At 52.7% G+C, this 22,586-nt stretch overlaps 1 protein-coding gene across 1 annotated transcript in view; it reads right to left on the bottom strand.

The window, feature by feature from the left end:
* The window catches only part of PGS1 (phosphatidylglycerophosphate synthase 1), a 48,065-nt gene that overhangs the window by 853 nt on the left and 24,626 nt on the right, over window positions 1-22,586 (bottom strand). The window contains exons 7-9 of the mRNA XM_066237600.1: window positions 21,826-22,347; window positions 12,719-12,867; window positions 7,177-7,305 (exon numbers count right to left, since the gene is read on the bottom strand). Coding sequence (XP_066093697.1) covers window positions 7,186-7,305; window positions 12,719-12,867; window positions 21,826-22,347 — 791 coding nt within the window. The 3' untranslated portion in view covers window positions 7,177-7,185. The remainder of the gene's footprint in view (window positions 1-7,176; window positions 7,306-12,718; window positions 12,868-21,825; window positions 22,348-22,586) is intronic.

The following is a 22,586-nucleotide window of genomic DNA, read 5'->3' as shown; positions in this document are numbered from 1 at the left end:
TCCCCATCCAGACCCAGCCACAAGGCCTAACTGACGGCTGGAAACTCCACCCTGTGACTAGGACTCATCTTTATAGGAACTGAAGTTGTTTTCTGTTCTAAATAATTAAAACACATTAGAACCACATGCATCTGACTAGCCAAGGGTGGAGGGCAGCATGAAGGAAGGGGTGCAGGTTGGATTAAAACAATGAAATAACTGAGTTGTGCCTGAGTCAACTGAGCTGGCCTTCAGCTCGGTACCTAGTGGCCCCCAGGGCCTGGCACAGGCTTGGGGATAAGCCCCGATTCCCAGCAGCCGAGATGAGTGTCCTAGGAACCAAAGTTCCATGTCCTGACTGCCCAAGAGGACCAGCTGGGTTAAGTTCTTCCGACTAGCAGCATCAAGGGAGGGTTAGGGTATAGCAGCCACAACTCTCGGCCTGACCCCTGCATGCCAATGATCCACCAATGAAGGGACAGAGCTGCGGCCACCACACAGTCCTCCTAAAGCATTATTATCCCCTTCTCTGAGACAAGAACCTTCCTCAGGTATGGTGGTGCCGCCCCCTCCCCCCCACTCCACAAAGGCAACATTTCCATGCAGCTAACACACATCCCCATCAACAGCCTGCTTGCTGAAAACACTGGGAATAATGATCTCAGATTCAGGGACCAGCTTAGCCAAGTGTGTCTACAAGTCTCTTTTTACCACTGGGGCAACGTCTTTGCCTCTGTTCCCTGTCCTACACTGTGTGCTGCCTACCTCCAGCAGCCTGGATGGGCAAGGGAGAGGGGTCATGACACAGGTCAAAACATGCCCTGAAACAGTCCAGGGATGCTGCTCAGATGCCAAGATACCCTGGCTCCCAAACCAGTGAGACTTCCTCCATGCCCTGCAGTCCTAGGAACAAGACTGCAGAGACATGGGGAAGGCAAGTGCCCTGTTCCTAGACAAGTCACTCAGCCTCTCAGGTTTTAGGCCCCTGAAGCTGCCCAGGAGACAGGGGTAAGGAAAACACCGTGCCCTACAAGGAAAGGCAGGCCCCAGCACAGAGCCGACAGCACACAGAGGCCGCAGAATCCCACTCCCAAGCCAGTGGGGAGAGTGTGTGGTAGCCCAGCGGTCATCCCTCCCCATTCCATGGGCTCCTGCCCTGAGGGAATGGGGTACTGTGATGCCGACTTGGGGGCTGCCCTGGGCCAGAGCTGGCTGAGACCTGGGGCATGGTAGGAGGCTGTGTCATATGCCACCAGAAGCATCTCAGCCAAATGACACCAGCGAGCCACAGACCTGACTCTGGGAGACCTGCCGATGCAGGCCATTCCAGCAAAGAGCCTGGGCTGCCCTCGGAGGCTGGTAAGGGTGTGGGGTGCAGACAAGAGGAGGAGATACACTGGGAAACAGCACAGGGAGGCAGTTTATAGGGCCCACAGGCTGGCACCCATAGTATTTTTAGGATTAAAAGCAAAGTCAAGGCAGCCACTTAGGAATATCTGGCCACATTCTAAGTTCCACTTGATCCAGCAGTTTTGTAAAAACTTTCTCACCCAAACCATGGGTAAAGAGGTTCTGGAAGCCCTAATTCTGAGGCTGATAATTCACAACAATACTGGGCCCGGTGGAGCCGGTCAGAGGGAGGAAAAAAGAAAAACATCCTTCTGAGAGGGGAGAAACCAGAAGAATGCAGAAGAGGCCTGCAGGAATGACTGGCTCAGCCAGTTAAAGATCATACACATCTAGAGATGTCTAACTGACCTCCTGGAGACACGTACTAAATAGACAGGGGTCTGGGAACCCTTTCCCCCTTGCTGCCTCGCCAAAACTCCCACACCCCGCCTTGAGCCACGAGGTACACATAGGACCTCAAAGGAACCACGTACCCTTACACCGACCCTATAAAAGGTTTATAAGATGTAAGAAATCTAACTTCGGGGAGCTCGTGTTTTGGTGCTAACAACCCCACATGCTCCGCGGGATACTAATAAATTCCTCTTCCTCTATTAAGTTGTCTGATGTCTGTTATCCTCCATTTGGGTGTCATTTTCCTGCAACACTTCAACCACCCCTCCATGGGGCCCAGAGAATTGGGCTATGGCCAGAAAGGCAAGAGTTTGGGCGGAGGAGCCCGGCTGCCCAGCAACCACCTCTGCTAGCCAGAAGGGGTCACTACAGCCCTTCATCTCCAGGCCATGAGGGACAGGAAAGCCACTGCTCAGACAGGAGGAGATAAAATGGCCAGTGGCCACCGAACAATTCATTTTCAAACCCTGGTAATAACCAGAAAATGGGAAGGTTTCCCAAATTTGCCTTCAGAGCCTGAAATACTACATATTGTGGGTAGCTGATGAAATTATCTCCAAACTTCCCAAGACATGATTCACTTCTGGGCTGCAATACAGTGACAGGGAAGTGGACTGGGCAAACCTGCTTTGCATCTAAAGTCACTTTCTGCATCAGCTCTCTGCCTGGCTGACTGCCTGGGAGAGTCAGGGTGCTGAGGTCTGGGGAGAGCTGCCCAGGGTAGCTCTGAAGGTAATTAGCAGAGGGAATTACCATCAGCTCTCTAAAGGGAGATGGAGCAGAGAGAACAGTCGGGGTTGCTCAAGCAGAGCTGCAGCGCAGGTTTGCTCTGGTCCCCCTGAGCCTACAGGAACTCGAGTACTATTTACCAAAACAAGTACTCGAGTACTCCCTCCAAACAAAAACCCAGGGCCTGGGCACATTCTTTTGGCTTCTCTGGTCTAATTGTCCCACAGGACAATTTAATAAGTAGTTGGAAGGTAAACAGTGTTAACTGATGTGCTGCGGCCCCAGGGCAGGGTGGCCATGCCCAGCACCCAACTCCAAACCACTGAACCCTTTGGGCAGCCTGGCCCTGGGGGAGGATGCAGATGCCCTTGGTCTAAAACCAGCCACCTAGCAGTGAGTGCAAGCCTGCGTGGGCTACAGGATCCATGAAGAGACCATCAGAGCTGCCAGCCCTCAGGAAGGACACAGGAAGCAGCCCCAGGGCCACGTGCAGGGATGAAACCAGTCTCACCCCTGGAAGGCCCATGGGGAAGGGGGCACCTTGGCCTTTATAAATACCCATGAAGTGAGGTGATCACAAAAATGTTTTAAATAGCCTGACCTGTGGTGGCGCAGTGGATAAAGCGTCAACCTGGAAACACTGAGGTTGCCGGTTCAAAACCCTGGCTTGCCTGGTCAAGGCACATATGGGAGTTGATGCTTCCTGCTCCTCCCCCTTCTTTCTCTCTCTCTCTCTCCCCCCCTAAAATGAATAAATAAATTTAAAAAAAACCCACAAAAAAAAACAAGTTAATCTCTTTCTAAAAAAAAAAATGTTTTAAATAAACCCCCCAAAAATAAGGTTTGTTCAACAAATACGCTTCAATGGGGAAAAATGAGGGAGCCTACAGATTAAAAGAGGCTTAGGTGACATGTCACAATCACAAGATGTAGACCTTACCGGCACCTCGAGTCAAAGGCATCAAAAAATGTAACAAGCCTGACCAGGCGGCGGAGCAGTAGATAGAGCATCGGACTGGGACGCGGAGGACCCAGGTTCGAAACCCTGAGGTCGCCGGCTTGAGCTCATCTGGTTTGAGCAAAGCTCACCAGCTCGATTGAGCCCAAGGTCACTGGCTTGAGCAAGGGGTTACTCAGTCTGCTGCAGCCCCTCGGTTAAGGCACATATAAGAAAGCAATCAATGAACAACTAAGTGCCGCAACAAAGAATTGATGCTTCCCATCTCTCTCCCTTTCTGTCTGTCCCTATCTGTTTCTCTGTCACACACACACACAAAAAAAAATGTAAACAAAATAAAAGATACTTATAAGGCAATTGGAATTGTAAATACCTCCTAAGTATTTGATGACACTAAGAAATAATTGCTGATGTTTTAATCAGGTATGATCTTTCTATAATGTTAGGGAATTTGGGTGTTTTTTTTTGTTTTTTGTTGTTTTTTTTAAGGCCCTGGCCAGTTTGAGCTCATTGGCCCCAGGTACTGAGGATGGCTCTGTGGAGTCTCCACCTCAGGTGCTAAAAATAGCTCAGTTGCAAGTATGACCCCAGATGGGCAGAGCATCAGTCTCAGACAGGGGTTGCTAGGTGGATCCAGTCAGGGTGCATGTGGGAGTCTGTCTCACTATTTCCCCTCCTCTCACTTGGAAAAGAAGAAAAAAATTTATTGAATTTATTGGGATGACATTGGTTAATAAAATTATCTAGATTTCAAGTGTACAGTTCTATATTAGATAATCTGTATATTGTATTGTGTGTTTACCACCCAAAGTCAAGTTTCCTTCTTTCACCATTTATCCCCCCTTTATCCCCTTCTACTTCCTCCCACCCTTCTTTCCTTCTGGTAATCACCATACTGTTGTCTGTGTCTATGAGGGTTTTTTCTCTGCTAATCTCTTCACTTTTTCATGCAATCTCCCCCAAACCCCTTCCCTCTGACAGCTGTTAGTCTGTTCTCTGAATCTATGAGTCTGTTTCTATTTTGTTTGTAAGTTTATTTTGTCCATTAGATTCCATATATAAACTGAATCATATGGTATTTGTCTTTCTCTGACTGGCTTATTTCACTTAGCGTGATACTCTTCAATTCATGCTGTCATAAAAGGTAAGATTTCCTTCTTAGTCTATTGAGTAAATGTACCACAGCTTTTTTATCCACTCATCTACTGATGGGCATTTGGGTTGCTTCTGGATCTTGGCTATAGTAGATATTGCTGCAATGAACATAAGGGTATACATATATTTTTTTTAAAGCTTAGTTTTTTTTTATTTATTCATTTTAGAGAGGAGAGGGAGAGAGAGAGAGAGAGAGAGAAAAGACAGAGAGAGAGAAGGGAGGGAGGAGCTGGAAGCATCAACTCCCATATGTGCCTTGATCAGGCAAGCCCAGGGTTTCGAACCAGCGACCTCAGCATTTCCAGGTCGACGCTTTATTCACTGCGCCACCACAGGTCAGGCCCACATATTTTGTTTTTTGTTTTTTGCTTTTTTTTTTTTTTAGAGAGAGAGAGAGAGAGTCAGAGAGAGGGATAGACAGGGACAGACAGGAACAGAGAGATAAGAAGCATCAAGCATTAGTTTTTTGTTGTGCGTTGCAACACCTTAGTTGTTCATTGATTACTTTCTCATATGTGCCTTGACCGTGGTCCTTCAGCAGACTGAGTAACCCCTTGCTCAAGCCAGTGACCTTGGGCTCAAGCTGGTGAGCTTTTGCTCAAACCAGATGAGCCGCGCTCAAGCTGGCGACCTTGGGGTCCCGAACCTGGGTCCTCCACATCCCAGTCCAATGCTCTATCCACTGTGCCACCGCCTGGTCAGGCCACATTTTTTTAAATTAGTGTTTTGGTTTCTTCAGGTGTATTCCTAGAAGTTTAATTGCTAGGTCATAAAGCAGTTCCATTTTGAATTTTTTGAAGTAACTCCATACTGCTTTCTACAGTGGCTGCACCAATGTGCATTTCCAAAAATAGTACACAAGTGTTCCCTTTTCTCCACATCCTCATCAACAATTGCTATTTGTTGATTTATTGATAGCCATTCTGAAAGGTATGAGGTGCTATTCCATTGTGGTTTTAATTTGCATTTCTCAGATGATTAGTGATGTTGACCATCTTTTCGTATGTCTATTGGCCATCTGTTTGTCCTCTTTAAAGAAGTGTCTGTTTAGGTGCTTTGCCCACTTTCTAATTGGATTGTGTGGGTTTTTTTGGTCTTGACTTTTATAAGTTCTTTATAAATTTTGGATATTAACCCCTTATCATATGTATCATTGGTGACTATGTTCTTCCATTTAGTGGATTTTCTTTTCATTTTGTTGATGGTTTCTTTTGCTGTGCAAAAACTTCTTCGTTTTATGTAGTCCCATTTGTTTATTTTTTTCTTTTGTTTCCCTTGCCTGGGGATTTGGGTGTTTTTTTTTTTTTGTTTTTTTTTTTTTCATTTTTCTGAAGCTGGAAACAGGGAGAGACAGTCAGACAGACTCCCGCATGCGCCCGACCGGGATCCACCCGGCACGCCCACCAGGGGGCGATGCTCTGCCCATCCTGGGCGTCGCCATATTGCGACCAGAGCCACTCTAGCGCCTGAGGCAGAGGCCACAGAGCCATGCCCAGCGCCCGGGCCATCTTTGCGCCAATGGAGCCTTGGCTGCGGGAGGGGAAGAGAGAGACAGAGAGGAAAGCGCGGCGGAGGGGTGGAGAAGCAAATGGGCGCTTCTCCTATGTGCCCTGGCCGGGATCGAACCCGGGTCCTCCGCACGCTAGGCCGACGCTCTACCGCTGAGCCAACCGGCCAGGGCCGGATTTGGGGTTTTTTAATGTATTTTAAGGGGACCCGAGGGAACCCACACTGTGAACACAGAGCACCAACTCTGAGAATGCCTGGCCTCACAGTCCTTCACTCTCTCCACCCCACCCATCAAAGGCCCAACCACTCTCACCTGCCAACCCCAGTGTGGCAGGATCAGTGGAGCCAGAAGACTGATCCCATGTGGGGCCAGAGGGGCTGAGGTCAGGGTATGAAAGGGGTCAGAAACACAGAGGGTCACTGGGAGAGAACCCAACCTCTAGTGGCAGCCACACCCTGCCCAGGCTTCTGGTGTCTAGAGAGTTCATACTGGGACTACTCACTGGGCAAAGTGGCAGCCTCCCCCGCTAACAGCGGGCTCCTTGGTGGGCACAGTGTCTCCTATTACCAACTGCACATCATAGAAGCGTCAAGGAGACGGCCGTAGCCCTAAGGTTGGGTGCCACACAATCTTCCCCTGGCAAGACACAGCTGGCCAAGGCCATGAGCCAGGCCCTCCCTGAGCAGAGCACCTTCCCTACCACGCCTTGTGCTCTACACCACATGCTCGGCTTTAAGGAGGGAGCCCAGAGTCTACCTCTGTATCCCCACAGTCACACGGCCTTCTCTGTGAGGCTGACCCCATCACGGCCAGTCCTGGGATTCAGTGGAGAGGCACCTGACAGAAGAGAAAGGGCTGCCTCATTTAGCACCAGGCTGCAAACACCTGATGACCATCCACGACCTGAGAGAAATACACTCATGTGCAACCAGTGAACAAACGGGAGCCCTGGGCTCCTGCCAGGTTCCAGGAGCCTGACTGGGGCAAAGCAACCTACTAATGGTCCCTGGAGCACCACGCCAGGCGGCAACAGAGGCAGTACCTGTGATCCTCAGAAGAAGTTCTTAATCAGTGGAGTCACCATCTTCACCCACAGCTTCACCTGCCGACTTGGCTGCTTAAAGGTGGCGGAGGACACCACACCTGACCTCAGGTAGAGCTGCTCCTGCTCCTGAGGAAGAGGAACAGACAGGAATGAGGGGTCTCCTCCAGCACCAGGTGACACGCCTGCTGGCCCGACTTCACGTGTTGAGCCTGCCCTGTAAGTTTTCTTTTAAACATTCCTCAGAAAAACTAAGAAGTGTGAGAGCTAAATTTTTAAGACTGAGACACGCACGGAACAGGCAAATTGGAGTTGAAGAAATACAGCTGGTGGAAGAAAGTGAGTTCACCCTCACTGACTGGGGGTTACCTTTTAAAGGAGACAGTTTTTGCACTGTCACCCAGTGCCAGCGAAGGCCCAGCCAGCAGGGCTCATGCGCACACAGCTGCTGGGACAGGTGTAGGCACCTTGGTGGGGAGCAATCTGGCAGCAGGTCTCAGAACCTCAGAAAACTTTGCTTGCAAGACTTCACCCAAATAACTGCACCCAGAGCCACGGACTGAGCTCATACTGACCTTCATCACAGCAGCATTGAGAATGAGGAAAAACTGGGAAGCACCTGAGTGTCCACCAACCAGTGAACCATAAACCCATGGGACAACCAGCACACTCCACAAGGTGCCCACATTCTAGAACGTTTATTTAACGTCGGAAAGTACACATGACGTGACATATGCCATGTGATTCCAATTTCATTAAAAAACAAAACAAACGCCCTGGCCGGCTGGCTCAGTGGTAGATCATCGGCCTGGAGTGCAGGGGTCCCGGGTTCGATTCCCGGCCAGGACACACAGGAGAAGCGCCCATCTGCTTCTCCACCCCTCCCCCTCTCCTTCCTTTCTGTCTCTCTCTTCCCTCCCGCAGCCGAGGCTCCATTGGAACAGATATGGCCCGGGCGCTGGGGATGACTCCTTGGCCTCTGCCCCAGGCACTAGAGTGGCTCTGGTCTCAATAAAGCGACGCCCCGGAGCGGCAGAGCATCGCCCCCTGGTGGGCGTGCCGGGTGGATCCCGGTCGGGCGCATGCGGGAGTCTGTCTGTCTGACTGTCTCTCCCCGTTTCTAGCTTCAGAAAAATACCAAAATATATATATATATACAAAAAAAAAACAAGCTACACCTCCCACCTGCACACAGGAAAGGATAGGGGACAACCATGATCTCAGCGATGCTTTGTGGACCAAGCACTAGCTAGTGTCTTCTAGTTCTCCCAATGAATGTTAGTGTTCTCATATTAAAAAGTTATCTTATCATAAACTGTGTTTAGGATCGGTGAAGGAGAAGCTGTCTTAAACATCATACTACATGTGCCGTTCCCTCTTTCAGGGGTTGAGCTCCTCTCTGGACCTCGAATCCCCTTGGCTATAACTGCCCACCATCCCACAAGACCACAGGAACCCAACAGTCATGCTATGAAGACGCTCTGTGCACTGCAGACCAGCAGCACCACAGACAACACTGCCTGCTGCCCCAGACTGCACGGGAGCAGGCGCTCTCCTCTGTGGGCAGAACGAAGGCATGTCCCTGGACAACCTCCCTGACCCAGGGAGGAAAACAGGATAAGGTCTCAGGCCTGGGTCCACGTAGCCCCCCGCTCTGGCAGACCTTCCCATCCCAGCTCTGGTCCCCGGTTCCTGGTTGCTGAGGCAAGGAGCTGGACCCCTGACTGACATGCCTGACAGACAAGCCAGCTCGGTCTCGGGGGGGCTGGTTTGCAGCAGTCTACACAGACTGGCTCCAGCTTTATGTTTTCAAATGAATACACAACCAAGATTTCAATTAAATTACCAGAAACCCTTGAGTTTCCTCCCTGACTCCACTCCAGGGATGCAGAAGGAAGTCAGCTGATCTAGGTCACACTGCTGCTCCAGGGAACCTTTCTGGGGTCACAACTGGTAAACTGTGCTCTCTGAACAAAACCAGGAAGCTGTCAGTTTTTATTGTATGTACTAAGTGAAGGGAGGAACTTTGGACTCTGATAAAAATATCTCCCATTCCTGGTGCCCAATATGACCCCAGCGGGGCCCTTCCTACATACCCAGGAGGGCTCCGGAGATGGTTGCTGGGAGCAGACACCCGGGCAGCGGGGTTTTAGGGACTTTCTGGGCTGTGTAGAGGCTGTGTGGCCAGGCAGTCCCAGGATCAGGCATTGGACAGGCCTCCCTAAGGGAGGCTGCAGTCCCAAAGTATCAGCATATAGGTAGAATTATCTAGAAACACATCTCTGCACTTCAAAGCATGGAATATCAGTGTAAGGAATAGAAGTGCCACACCATAGAAAAGACTGCCACCTCCCACAATCAAAAGCCCCAGGGAGTCAGGTTTGGAAAGAAAAAGAAAATATCCCAAATATGTCACTTGGGAAAGCGGCTCCTGACCACAACCGGCCCAGCTTTGCTCAAGAGCCAGGATGTGGGCTCAGTTCCCTGACTCAGGAAGTGGGGTGAGAAGCCAGCACCAGGACCTGCGGGCACCAGCCTGGGGGACATGTTCCCCCAAATCAGCCCAGGTCCAGACAGCTGGTCCTGGCCTGAGGTCAAATTCACACCAACAGCTCTACTTTCAGGGGCAGAGCCTCCTAGACTGGGGTTCTGCCTCAGTCTGTGCAGACCAGGCTTCTGTGCAGCTGAGGCAGAAAGGCCAGGACAGCCGCTGCTGACAGCTGCATGTCAGGACCTTCTGCACCAGCCTGCCCTGAGACCAGTGTCCCCTGCTGGAACTGAGGCTGTGGGGGCTTCCTCTGTCCCTGGCTGGAAGCCTCCTTGTAGCCAGAAACCTGCTGAGCCGGTCACATTCTCCGCTGGCCACCCAGAGCATGACCATTGCCACTTCCTCTTGCCCCTGGTTGTGGGGTCCTTCCCGGCACATGGCCCCACTCAGCCAGACAAGATTCCCAGATCACAGGAGGCAGATCCCAGGCAACAAGGCCGTGACCGTTTCCTCCCGTCAACAAAGGCTCCAACAATTTCGCAACAGTAATTCCCAAACACTGGAGAATAAAAGCCTCACACAGTCACCAGTGGGCCTCTGAGCAGTGTCCTCTGAAGGGAAGCTGGCCCCTTCCACAGAAAGGCTTCCTCGTCAAGACCATAGATGCGCCCTGGCCAGTTGGCTCAGCGGTAGAGCGTCGGCCTAGCATGCAGAGGACCCGGGTTCAATTCCCGGCCAGGGCACACAGGAGAAGCGCCCATTTGCTTCTCCACCCCTCCGCCGCGCCTTCCTCTCTGTCTCTCTCTTCCCCTCCCGCAGCCAAGGCTCCATTGGAGCAAAGATGGCCCGGGCGCTGGGGATGGCTCTGTGGCCTCTGCCCCAGGCGCTAGAGTGGCTCTGGTCGCAACATGGCGACGCCCAGGATGGGCAGAGCATGGCCCCCTGGTGGGCAGAGCGTCGCCCCATGGTGGGCGTGCCGGGTGGATCCCGGTCGGGCGCATGCGGGAGTCTGTCTATCTCTCCCTGTTTCCAGCTTCAGAAAAATGCAAAAAAAAAAAAAAAAAAAAAAAAAAAGGACCACAGATGCAGGAGGCCAAGGCACCATCCAGGTTCCTGCCCATGGGCACGCTGCTACATTCCCGAGTCTCAACAGCATGACAAGTCCATCAGATACACACTTGCATGTACAAGAACTAATGGGTTCCCAGCAACTCCTCTACTCCACTTGAAACAGAAAGTAAACCTGACTGCCATAAAGCAGTGCTCCCCAACCTTTTTTGGGCCACAGACCAGTTTAATGTCAGAAAATATTTTCATGGACCGGCCTTTAGGGTGGGATGGATAAATGTATCATGTGACCAAGACAAGCGTCAAGAGTGAGTCTTAGATGGATGTAACAGAGGGAATCTGCTCATTTTTTTTTAAATAAAACGTTGTTCAGACTTAAATATAAATAAAACGGAAATAATGTAAGTTATTTATTCTTTCTCTGTGGATCGGTACCAAATAGCCCACGGACCGGGGGTTGGGGACCACTGGTGTAAAGCGAGGGCAGAGACCACTGCCGACCTTGAGGAGTGGCTGCCTCCCCACCCTGGCAGGGAAGCGTTGCTCTCACCTTGCTTCTCTGGCCTTGGCAGAGGGTCGCTAGCCTGCCAGCAGCATGGAGGGCAGGGGCCTGAGCCCCTCACCCTTCAGCCCTAGCGCAGGAAAAGGGCTGCTCCACCAACTTCCAAATGGCTGAGAGTACAGACCGACCAGGTGCTGTGGGAGCCTCTCCCAAGGGAAACAGGAGAGGAAGACTGTGGAGGACCACCCTCACTCAATCACCTGTCTAAACCACCATGCCGAGCCAGCCCAAGCTAGTCAGGTGGTCTCGCAGGCCCCGCCCCTCGCTCTCAGGGAGAGTGCTGGTCTTCTCCTATCACGCCTGCTTCAGGGAAAGAAGTCTTGCGACAGCCATGAGCACGAAAAGAGCAACACAGAGCTCCAAGACTCTGGCACTCCCCAAGAAAAAAAGACCCTGCCTTGCTCAAGCACCACCCCCAGACATGTGGGGAGATAAGAGGCTGCCCATAAGTTTCCTCTGGTCCAGACCCTGCAAACACGCCAGGAGGGGCCCTGCTCCTGGCCTGGTACTCCCCCAGGCACTGAATCCACCTCCATATTCAATCTCAAAACTGACTCAAGCCACACTATCACCAAATGAACCCACTCTGAAATAAACCGACCCAAAGTGCCCCTGCAAAAGGACTGACTTGGGGCACGGAGATCTGTGGGCAGAGACGTCAAAGTCCCTGAGGTCACTTCTCTGTGAACCCCTCTGCACAGCCTCCGGGATCTCTGCAAGGGTGGCCTCCTCTTCCGGCTTCTTCGGCTCCCCTTGCAAAGACACTGCTCCCTATGTGTCTCTCTGCCTGGGCCACCTGCCTTCTTCTGCCTCCCCCACACAGTCTTTTACAGAAATGACAGGATGCTGCCTAGAGCTCCTCCCTAAAGTTAGGGCCCACATCCTGAGCAAGCCTGGCTCCTCCCCTTGCAACCCTACACAGTGAGTCTGTATTCCTAGAAGAGACTGGGAACCATGCTGTACTCAGATCCCAGGAAGGGGAGAACAGGGCTCTCCCCTCCAGGAAGCAGCCCCTGCAGGAGGAGTGGCCACCCTGGACTACAGGTTCCCTTGGCGGCAGCATCCTCACCCCTAGCAGACTGTCAAGGACTCGGTTCTCTCTCACTCTCAGCCCCCAGCGGGACAGTCTAAGGCAGTGGTCAGCAAATTCATTAGTCAACAGAGCCAAATATCAACAGTACAATGAAATTTCTTTTCAGAGCCAAATTTTTTAAACTTAAACTATATAGGTAGGTACATTGTTATTAACTTAATTAGGATACTGCTAAGCTGGCCAACGAGCCACACTCAAGGGGCCAAAGAACCGCGTGTGGCTAGCGAGCCGCAGTTTGCTGACCAAGGCTCTAAGGGACCAGTGACACAGGCAGTACTGAGCACCCAGCTATGCCTTTTTCACCCTGGGAAATCCCACTCGCCCAACTAACCTGGTGAAGCTGCTGCTGCAGGGCCTGGCTCTCCGTCACAATGGCAATCTGGGCCTCCAGGTCCCGGTGGACTGACCTGTACCCAAAATTAGGAGAGCCAATCAGCGTGAGACAGGGCAGGCTGCTTCCCGCCAGGTACAGCCAGAGGCCTGCGGGAGAAGGAAACATGCAGACAGGAGTGAGCACAGTATCTGTCCGGGCCACTCCACACCTCCCTGCAATCCAAGAAAAAAGCAGCCCACCCCAAGACCACTGGGGGAAGACAGACAGGCTGCAAACCATCCCCAGGTACCACAGGAGGGGCAGAGACCTCAGGGTCCATGGGCAGCCTGGCACATACACCCCCAAGTGGCTCACTGGGACAGTCCTTGTCCCCTCTGCCACACTGCCTTTTCCAAGCCGAGTGGGTTCTTAGAGGGAACCTGGTGACGCTCGGGCTCAGGCTCTGCTGTTACACCCACCACACTACTAGGGCGTCCTAGAAGATCCAGAGGCCCACTCTCTGAACTGCCTCCACTGCAGACTAGCCACTAGAACTCAGCCCCATAGCCAGAGGCACCATCGTCCTCCACACACCAAGGGAAAGAAGCCACGTGGTGCTGACGTGGCGGGCGAGGGACCAATTACGGGGCTGTTACATGGGGTGAGGACAGGTTTCCCCATCCTGCATCCGCCTGAAGACCAGCAGGCCCTTCACTCCGAGGGACACACAACTCTCCCTATCTCAGCCTGTGAACGTACCACAACAGACAAAACACAAATGGGCACCAGGAGTCCCTACTGGAGCTCAGACTTCTAAGCCAACAGCAACGCCCACTGGAGGCCATGGAGAGAGAACCGCAGAGGCCCTGCCAGTCACCCCCACCCCAGGGAGCACTGCTTCCCTTTTTCCCTAGAAAGGAGCTGGCAGGCCAACACACAGTCAGAGCTGAGGCAGGGCACAGTACACATGGCCGAGTGGCCGTGGGCTGCTGTCCAGCCACCCTGGGAACTTGCAGTCTCTGAAAACACCATGGTGACATTCTATAAAGGTGGTCATGGATCCTCTCAGAAACTGCCATGTCACATGAAAGAGAGCACAGGCAGGCCCCCAGCTCTGCATCCTGTCCTCCCATTCTGCCTCCTCCCCCAAGTCCAGGGCCTGCTCATACAGCCCAGCACCGTCAGAACTACTCCTGAAGACGACTCCTTCCTCCGTCAGAGCCTAGATCTGGCTCCACCTTCCCCTCCATGCTGCACCCTCACCAGCACCAAGGACACTCAGCCTTGTGTCAGTGTGACTGACCCACCTGGCTTCTGTACAGGGCTCCTCGCTTGCGGCAACCCTCCTGACACCCCCACACCATTGTCTCTCCTCTGCCAACATGACCTTTTCAAAAGGTCCACGGCCACACATGGTCGTCACAAGCGAACAACATGTAATGCACACCGAGCTCCTAAAATAGAAGCCTAATTCTCACTCAGGGCAAGAGTGTTTCCAAGAACATCTTGGGTAAGAGATGCTGCTGCTCAGCTGCCTCTTCCTGTAATATGCCTGACCCCTACACACATGCACAAGCACACCTACGCACACGTCACCTGCGTGCACACACACGCATGCTTACGCACACGCACACGCATGCAGGAGCCACATCAAAGCCACTTGCACACTGCTCAATCAACTGTCCTGCCCTACTGGGCCACTGCCATGTCGCAAACGGTGGCTACCTTACCCTGTGTTGGGAAACCACAGGGTGGCCAGGCTGGCCCTGGCACTCTGTTCCAGATGGCCACACTTGTCCTCTACATTGCCACCAGGCTCACACCCCCCTGGGCCACAAAGCCTAGAGCTGGGAGGGATGGGTAAGGCACAGGCCTCCACCAGACTCAGAAGCAGAAAGCTCCACCCAACTGCCATTACTGTCCCAACTCTTCTGATGCCAAGAGTAGCCCCTTACACACTGGGTCCACTCAGCACTCATCAGCCCACCCTCCAAGCCTGCTCACAGAGGGGTGGGCAAGGGCAAAAAAGAGTGAGGCCCAACCCTCACATGGAAGACATGGTTACAGCTAATGTGGACCATGCCTCACTGACTGTCCATCCACAGCTCCTGCACCACAGGGTCTGGTGGGGGTAGTCGAAGGGCCTTGATTCTATGGGCACTTTTATTTGTAAAATCTGAATAAACATAGATTGCTCTCTCATAAGGCAGCCTAGGGCTCGGCTGTCAGGGCAGGCAGCCATCGCCTGCCCATCCATAGGTCCCCTACATGTACCCCTGCTTTTTAACCTGTTCTCATGACCAACCTGCCCCCGTTTATCCTAACCGCCACCCTAAAACAGAACTTGAGTGTCACCGATACACTGTATCTTTTACACAGTATGTACACCTCCCAGGAGCCTGCAGAAGTGGGAGACACACCAACATCCTGTCTCCTCTCCCTGCTGACGCAGCCTCCCCGGCCCAGGCTGGACTCCTCTTGAGCACTTGGGATTATACAGGTAGCACAACTTTTACCCCGCTGACCACGCTGGGGAGCTGCAACCACCCCCACTGCCCTGCAGTCTCCTCTCACTGAGATCTATCAAAGAGCATAAATGGTGCGACAGGAGCTGGGAACCAGGTCCTCGAGACCCAAGCTCGCCAGTCAGGAGCATCCAGCTCCTACCCTGTGCCTGACCACGACTGGGAGTGTTCACTTCGGGAAGAGGGGGGCAAGAGGCCCTTGTGAGCTGTTTCATCCCTCGGGCTAGGAGCCAGGTAACTACAGACAAACTCACTGTCGGGAAGCATAACACTTCCCAGCTGGCGAGAAACCTGTCATCAACCCCAGCTCCTCACCCAGGGCCTAACCTTTGGGCTGCTCACACCTGCACCATTCCAGGAACCGCCAAGTTAGGGCGAGGCAGGTGTGGGTGCTATAGGGCCCACGGGTGCCTGGACAGGGGTCCCAAGACTGCTGCTTCCCAGCTCTGGGCCAGGCAACCTGCTGCCCACTGAGCCCTCTTAAGAAAGGGGGACACCTGTTCCTGCTCCTCTCACAGCCACAGTCCCTCCCCATTTAGCAGCCTCATTCTGACGGGAACCAAGTGACCCAGAGGCCCCTCGCAGCACTCACCTCCACGGTCCAGCCCTTGCTGATGCTGATATCCCGGGCCTACGCCCCCCACTCCCAGCCCTCCTCACTGGGCTACCCACCACACCGCCCCACACTGCTCTTCAAGCCAGCATGGTCTCAGGCTTCATGTTTCTGTCCCTGACATGTCACCTCCTCAGAGACACCCTCCTGCTCTGTTTCCTTCACAGCCCTCCCCATGACAGGACACTGTTTTGAACAGACTCATCTGCTTATTATCTACAAGCCACAGGAGGACAGGGAGTCTGGTGTGGTGTCCTGACCCCAGTGCTCTGAACACTGCTAGCACACAGCAGGCACTCAGTAATGCCGTTTGAACAGTACAGCCTCCTCCAACAAGTGAGGATTAAATTAAGCACAGGATGCCCTGGGGCTTGAAAGCAGGAGCTTGTGGACACTTTGAATTGGAAGTTTTGTTAATGATCACTTCAAGAACAATTCAAACTTGCATACCCTTCCTTCCCCTGCCCCCACAATATTCTGCAGTAAATAGCAGAGAGCTCTCAGACTAAAAACAGGAGGGGAAAGAGGCATCACAGTCCTCTCCTAGTCACCTGTACCATTGCCAGAACAGCATGGAACACGCCGGAGGCTGGGAAGTCGGTCAGGCTCTAGTCGCAGGTGAGCAATTGTGGCCTTGCCCCTGGAGCACACCTGCTGCCTGCCATGGGGGTGGGGGGGACAGTCCATGTGACCAGGTGCACAGGGTGGAGCTGCCCAGCTCTCACTACAAGATCACTTTTGGGCATTGTGCCAAGCAGCCTGTCGGGAAGGCAGTAAAAACAGTGACAATTCTCACAATCATTAACAGGTTTCTCTGTCAGTATGAGCCAGAAATCTCTTAATCTGTGCCTGGCCAGGCCTTAGCCACACAGAGTGCCAACGCTACAACATTGTGTCCAGATGAATCAAAGTCAATGTCCCACACTTACTTCCTGAGCCTTTCCTTGAAATGCATGCCTACAAGTCTGTGGCCGCAGCCTGGATGTGGCCGGAGCCTGGGGGGGGGGGGGGGGGGGGCTGCTGGCTGGGGCTGGGCAAGACCAGGAGAGCTGCAAGCTTCACACTCCACCCTTCAGGCTGCCCCCCCCACAAAGCAGAGCCCACCAGATCTCGCCTACACACACGTGGGCTCCCCTGAAGCTGCTGCCTCGAGGTTAGTGTGCCTACACATAGATATAGAACTTACAACTGTGACAAAGCCATTCTGTGCCTGGCCCCCTGGGCCCCTCTCCACCAGGACCAGGTCTGAAAGGGGAAGCCCTGGCCTGACCAGTGGTGGCGTAGTGCATACAATGTCAACTTGTAACACTGAGGTCCCAGATTTGAAACCCCAAAGTTGACGGCTTGAACACAGGCTCACTAGCTTGAGTGCAGGATTGTCAGCTTGAGTGTGGGTTCATGGACATGATCTCATGGTCGCTGGCTTAAGCCAAGGTTGTTGGTTTGAGCAAGGGGTCACTGGCTTGGCTTAAGCCCCCCCAGTCAAGGTATGTATGAGAAAGCAATCAATGAACAACTAAAGTGATACAACTATGAGTTGATGCTTCTCATCTCTCTCCCTTCCTATTTCCCTCTCTCTCTCTCTAAAAAAAGAAAGAAAGAAGAAAGAAAGGGGAACCCCTGGAAGCAGCCGAGATGCCCTCAGCCGGGGAACAGATAAGCTGTGGCACATTCAGACAAAGGAATGTTCTCAGCAGTAAACACAATGAGCTGTCACTGCAGTGGAGACTCAGAAGACCCTTACATGCTCATTACCAAGTGAGGAAAACCCACCTGAGAAGGCTTCACACTGTGTGATTCAAGCTCTCTGACATTCCAGAAAAGACCAAACTATGGTGACAGTGAAGAAATCAATGGCAACCTGAGCCTTGGGGCGGGCGGGGTGATGACACACAGATCAGAGGTCAGGGCAGTGAAAGCACTCTGCATGACAGTGACAGTGGACCTGTGCCACTTTGCATTTGTCCAAACCCCCAAAAAGCTCACCAAGGTGAACCTAGTACAGACTGTGGACTCATGCAACACTGATGTGTCCACGCAGGGTCACCAGCTATAACAAATGCACCTCTGTTGCCGGATGGTGACAATGGGGGAGGCTGTGCAGGTACTGGGCAGGGGGAGAATGGGAAATCTCTCTACCTTATGCTCAATTTTGCTATGAACCTAAAACTGCTCTAACAAATTGTCTTTAGTAAAATAAATAAAGTAAAATAGGCAAAAGGGTACAAATTTTCAGCTTTAAGAAAAACATTAATCCCATGAGCTACCATATTTAAAGTGCAATGCCCAGCAGCTAACATCTGCAAATGTTACAAAAAGAGACCCAGCGACCGTGGAGGCCCTGCCTACAGCACTCCTGGAGCTCTCCACCAGGAGTCTGAACGCTGCCCCTATTCCCAGGGACTGTCCCACCACGCTTCGTGGGCAAAGGCCAGGGCCAGGCCCCAGGAAAATGACAAACCAGGAATCCTAGAGCAGCCAGCTGACTGAGGTCTAATGTGCACACCTACCCCAGTGGCCTCTGTAGAGGCTGAGATGCAGGTAAGACCTGTGGCCTCATGACACAGGAAGAACAGCAACAGAAATTACAGGTAACAAGGACACCTCTCCTCGCCAAGGACCCAAGACTCCCGCTGTGTGTCCACCAGGCACAGCACGCCACCCTTCTCTCCCGAGTGCAAACCTGTGCCCTCACCCCACTGTACAGACACTGAACCTCTGCCAAAGGTCCTGCCCTTTAAACCAAAGGTGAACGTGGCTCGAGGACGAGGCTCTGAGACTCCGGGTCTGGTAACCTCTTGGCTGACTCATGTTTACACAGGTCTTCTCAGAGCTCTGAGCAGGCATCCTTTGCAGAAATCTAAACCAAAAGTAAACAGGCAAACCATGTTGCAAGAGGTCTCTAGCACATGCCTTTAAATAGGGGAGGCTCCTCTGGTTCTTTGAGACATCTGACCTCCAGCTCAATTTATTAACGGTGACATATACTCAAGTCTGCTGAGAACCCGGCCAGGTGCGCCAGGGGAGCCCAACCACTCTGTAGTCTAGGCGATCACACTCCTTTCCAGCATGGCTTGACCTGACAGTAACACAGAAAACACTGCAGAGGACACCCCAGTTGTGCAGGTCACCAGATTCACTGCCATGCGGCACCTGTTGCCCGGTGTGGTCACCTCCCATGGCAAGGCTGTTTTTCCCCACCTAGCTGACCACCTTCCAGTGGGGGGGGGGGGGGACCATGCAGAGATTTCTTGCATCACCAGGCTCACAGGATACCAGCAGGTTCCACACACAGCCAGTCCTCCGATGCCCAGGTTGTGCAATGCTGGTACCCAGAAAGAGCGAACAGGGGGCCCAGCTTCCTCTCCTTGCCCAGGGGCTCGCAGGAGGAGCTGAGACTGGCCTGGCCTGTCCTGTCCTCAGGAGCCTGAGTAAGGATCATGGTACTTTAGGCTACTCAGCCATGGTGGGAATTTTTCAGGGTCCACATGTAGACACACCCAGATAGACACACCATCTGTGCCCAGCACAGCCCTTGAAAGGATAGACAGTCAAGAAATGGTTCGTGGCTCCAACCACGCCACCACCTAGGCTCCCTGCTCATCCGACACAGCCCACATCCCTCCTAGATGGCTGTGGGGGAAGTGACCATCAAAAGCAGAGCCAGGCCTGACCTGTGGTGGTACGGTGGATAAAGCGTCGACCCGGAATGCTGAGGTCGCCAGTTCAAAACCCTGCACTTGTCTGGTCAAGGCACATATGGGAGTTGATGCTTTCTGCCCCCCCCCCCCCGTTCTTTCTCTCTCCTCTCTAAAATGAGTAAATAATGAAGGGAAAAAAAACAAAAACAAAAAAATTTAAAAAAACCAAAAAAAAAAAAGAGTAGAGCCAGAAGCAGGCTGGCTTAAGACCCTCCTCTCATCACAGCCACTGGGCAGGAAAGGACCCTGGCCTCTCACTACAACTCTATGATCTCTGACTCCTGGCTCTGCGCTTTAGGGTGAGGCCCCTTCTTCATGTCCCCTCCCCCATCATTCTCTCTCTCTCCCCCCTCGCACATGCACTCGCATGCCCCGGGATTCCTGGCTTTCCCCAGTAATCCAGTGCTCCTGGGCTGCAGGGCCCGCCCGCATCAGGGTGAAGGGAGGGTGTGGCAGGAGCACACCAGTCCGGGAAAAGGCAAGACACACTGGAAAAGCCAGTTGGGTGTTTCTGTTTCCACGGTAACTGGGGAGTCACTGCACAATGTAGCTTCAGGGAAATAACCCCCAGCACAGTTAGAACTGATGGGCCAAGCCAGTCTGGGGACCCAAAGCAACAGGGATCCCCTCACTGATAGAGCCACAGGGCAGACAAGAAGCCAGCACTGTCAGGACACAGACATCACCTCTGAAAGTCACTGTCCAGCTGTCTGTCTCCCTGTCCAGCTGTCTGTCTCCAACACTCTACCCCTAGGTACTGCTATTATTCTCAGAAATAATAAAGCCAACCCTAAAATATTTCCTACACCCTTCCACTGGCCAGCCTACCTGTTGCAACATATGACCTCCAGTCTGGCATAGCCAGTGACACGTGCTGGGATCAGTACAATGGGGCAGCTCCCTGCCCACACCAAACAATGCCACCTGCCTGAGCAGGCCCATGGGGCTCCAAGCAGGAAGCAGGAACCACCCAAGAGGCATTAGAATCTCCTGGGGAGTTTTTTTAAAACACCATGTTGGGTCCCATCCCCGGAGAGCCAGTCTCAGGTCTGGGGCGGCCTGGAACTCTTATAGTTCAGCCTACATGAAAACACAAGTTTAAGAAAAGAATTCAGCCTGACCAGGCAGTGGCGCAGTGGATAGAGCATTGGACTGGGATGCAGAGGTCCCAGGTTCGAGACCTCGAGGTCGCCAGCTTGAGCGCGGGCTCATCTGGTTTGAGCAAAGCTCACCAGCTTGGACCCAAGGTCGCTAGCTCGAGCAAGGGGTTACTCGGTCTGCTGAAGGCCCACGGTCAAGGCACATATGAGAAAGCAATCAATGAACAACTAAGGTGTCGGAACGAAAAACTAATGATTGATACTTCTCATCTCTCTGTTCCTGTCTGTCCCTATCTATCCCTCTCTCTGACTCTCTGTCTCTGTAAAAAAAAAAAAAAAAAAAAGGAAGAAAGAAAGAAATTCAACCTGAGAATTCCAAGATGACCTCAAGTCTAACAGCACAGACAAGGAGCTGCTGCAGTCTGCAGCTGGGATCCCCACCTGGATGGGAGACGGAGCAAACACCACCCCCTTCTCCCTCGCTCAGCTGTTCTGGAAGCCTCTAGAACCAGCACAGGAGAAAAACAGGCCACTGAACCACTAAAGAGAAGTCAGAAAGGTCATGGATGTCATTCATGGCTCAGGGCCTCTGCACCATTCCCTCTCCCTCTGGACTCATGACTAAGCAACTTGGTTGTGCATTTCCCCGAATGACAATAGCACCACTAAGCACAGGTTTAACTTGCCCATCCAGGCCTCAGATCCTGCACCTGAGACTCTTCCTCCTGTGGGCTGCTCCAAAGACTCTACAGCTGCCTGAGAAGTTATAACAAGACAGCTACTGGGACTCTGACTATTCTGAGGCAGCACTGTCCATGTGAGTGCTATAAGAGTATAGCCTTGACTTCCTCCGTTATGAACAAAGTGCAATGGTGAGGAAAAGGCTGAAAAGCTGGGTTGTTCGGTGCCATACATGATCCCTAACCATCTCTGTCCCTGAGAAGGGCCTGGCCCACACCAGCAAAAGCCCACAGTCAAGGAGACAAAATCAGGGTGCATCACCTACTTATGGAGGAGCTACAACTACCTGTTTTACCACAGCCACTCAATGATTCGGGTTCTGAGTTTTTGGTGCATAAGGAGAGATTTTGCATGAGGGATGTGCACTTAAATTGGACATGGTGACATGCCCACAGGATTCTGTTGGCACTGAGGAGCCAGCAGGGCTGTGGGCTGCTGTCTGTACCTTTGGCATGAAAGGTCCAGCCCCTCCGCCAGTACTCCTGCAGCTGGACTCGCTCCTGCTGCCCCAGGCTGCACACCTCCCGGTAGAACTGCCGCTCGATGTGCACGTAGGCTGCTGGGATGGCACCCGCCACCCCCTTGGCCCCGAAGAAACCGTTCACCTCCGGGGAGGCCAGCAGGATCTGGTACTCGGCCCGCGTGCCCAGGACCAGGTCCATGTAGGCCTGGGTCAGGTTAAAATAGCCGGTGGTAAGGTAAACCTTGGCGCCTCGCTCGGCCTCAGTCAGCAGGGTCTCGGTGACAATCTCATCAATCTGAATTTCAAAAGGCTTCATCTGTATCAGTGGGTAAATCCAGGTGTCGGGTGCTGGCCTGCGGTCACCAGCGGCTGCTGCATCTCCCTGCATCAGGAGGGAGTCACCGTGGAAGGTCTGGGCATGCAGCATCTGCTGGCGGGTCCGGGCCGAGTTGATTACGTCCATGACCCTCATGTTGGCTGCCTTGCAATACGCAGCCCGGTCACCTGCAGGGACATGGGGAAGAGAAGGGAAAGAAATGGAGGCCCTGGACTCCCGCCCAGCACAGGGAACACAACACGTGCCAAGCAAGCATGCCACACTGATCACTGCTGAACACAGGTGCAGCCTTGTCTTACGAAGCCTGCACTCAGGGCAGGGGGAAAGGTCCAGTCCATACAGCTTATAAAAACTTCTAAACAGGACAGGCTCATTGAGGATTACAGAGACCAGGGCAGAGGGCACC

The sequence above is a fragment of the Saccopteryx bilineata genome, chromosome 6, assembly GCF_036850765.1.
Source record: "Saccopteryx bilineata isolate mSacBil1 chromosome 6, mSacBil1_pri_phased_curated, whole genome shotgun sequence".
Classification (NCBI taxonomy): Eukaryota; Metazoa; Chordata; class Mammalia; order Chiroptera; family Emballonuridae; genus Saccopteryx; species Saccopteryx bilineata.
The sequence above is the reverse complement of the archived record's forward strand: the minus strand, read 5'-3'. Positions and strand labels throughout refer to the sequence as shown.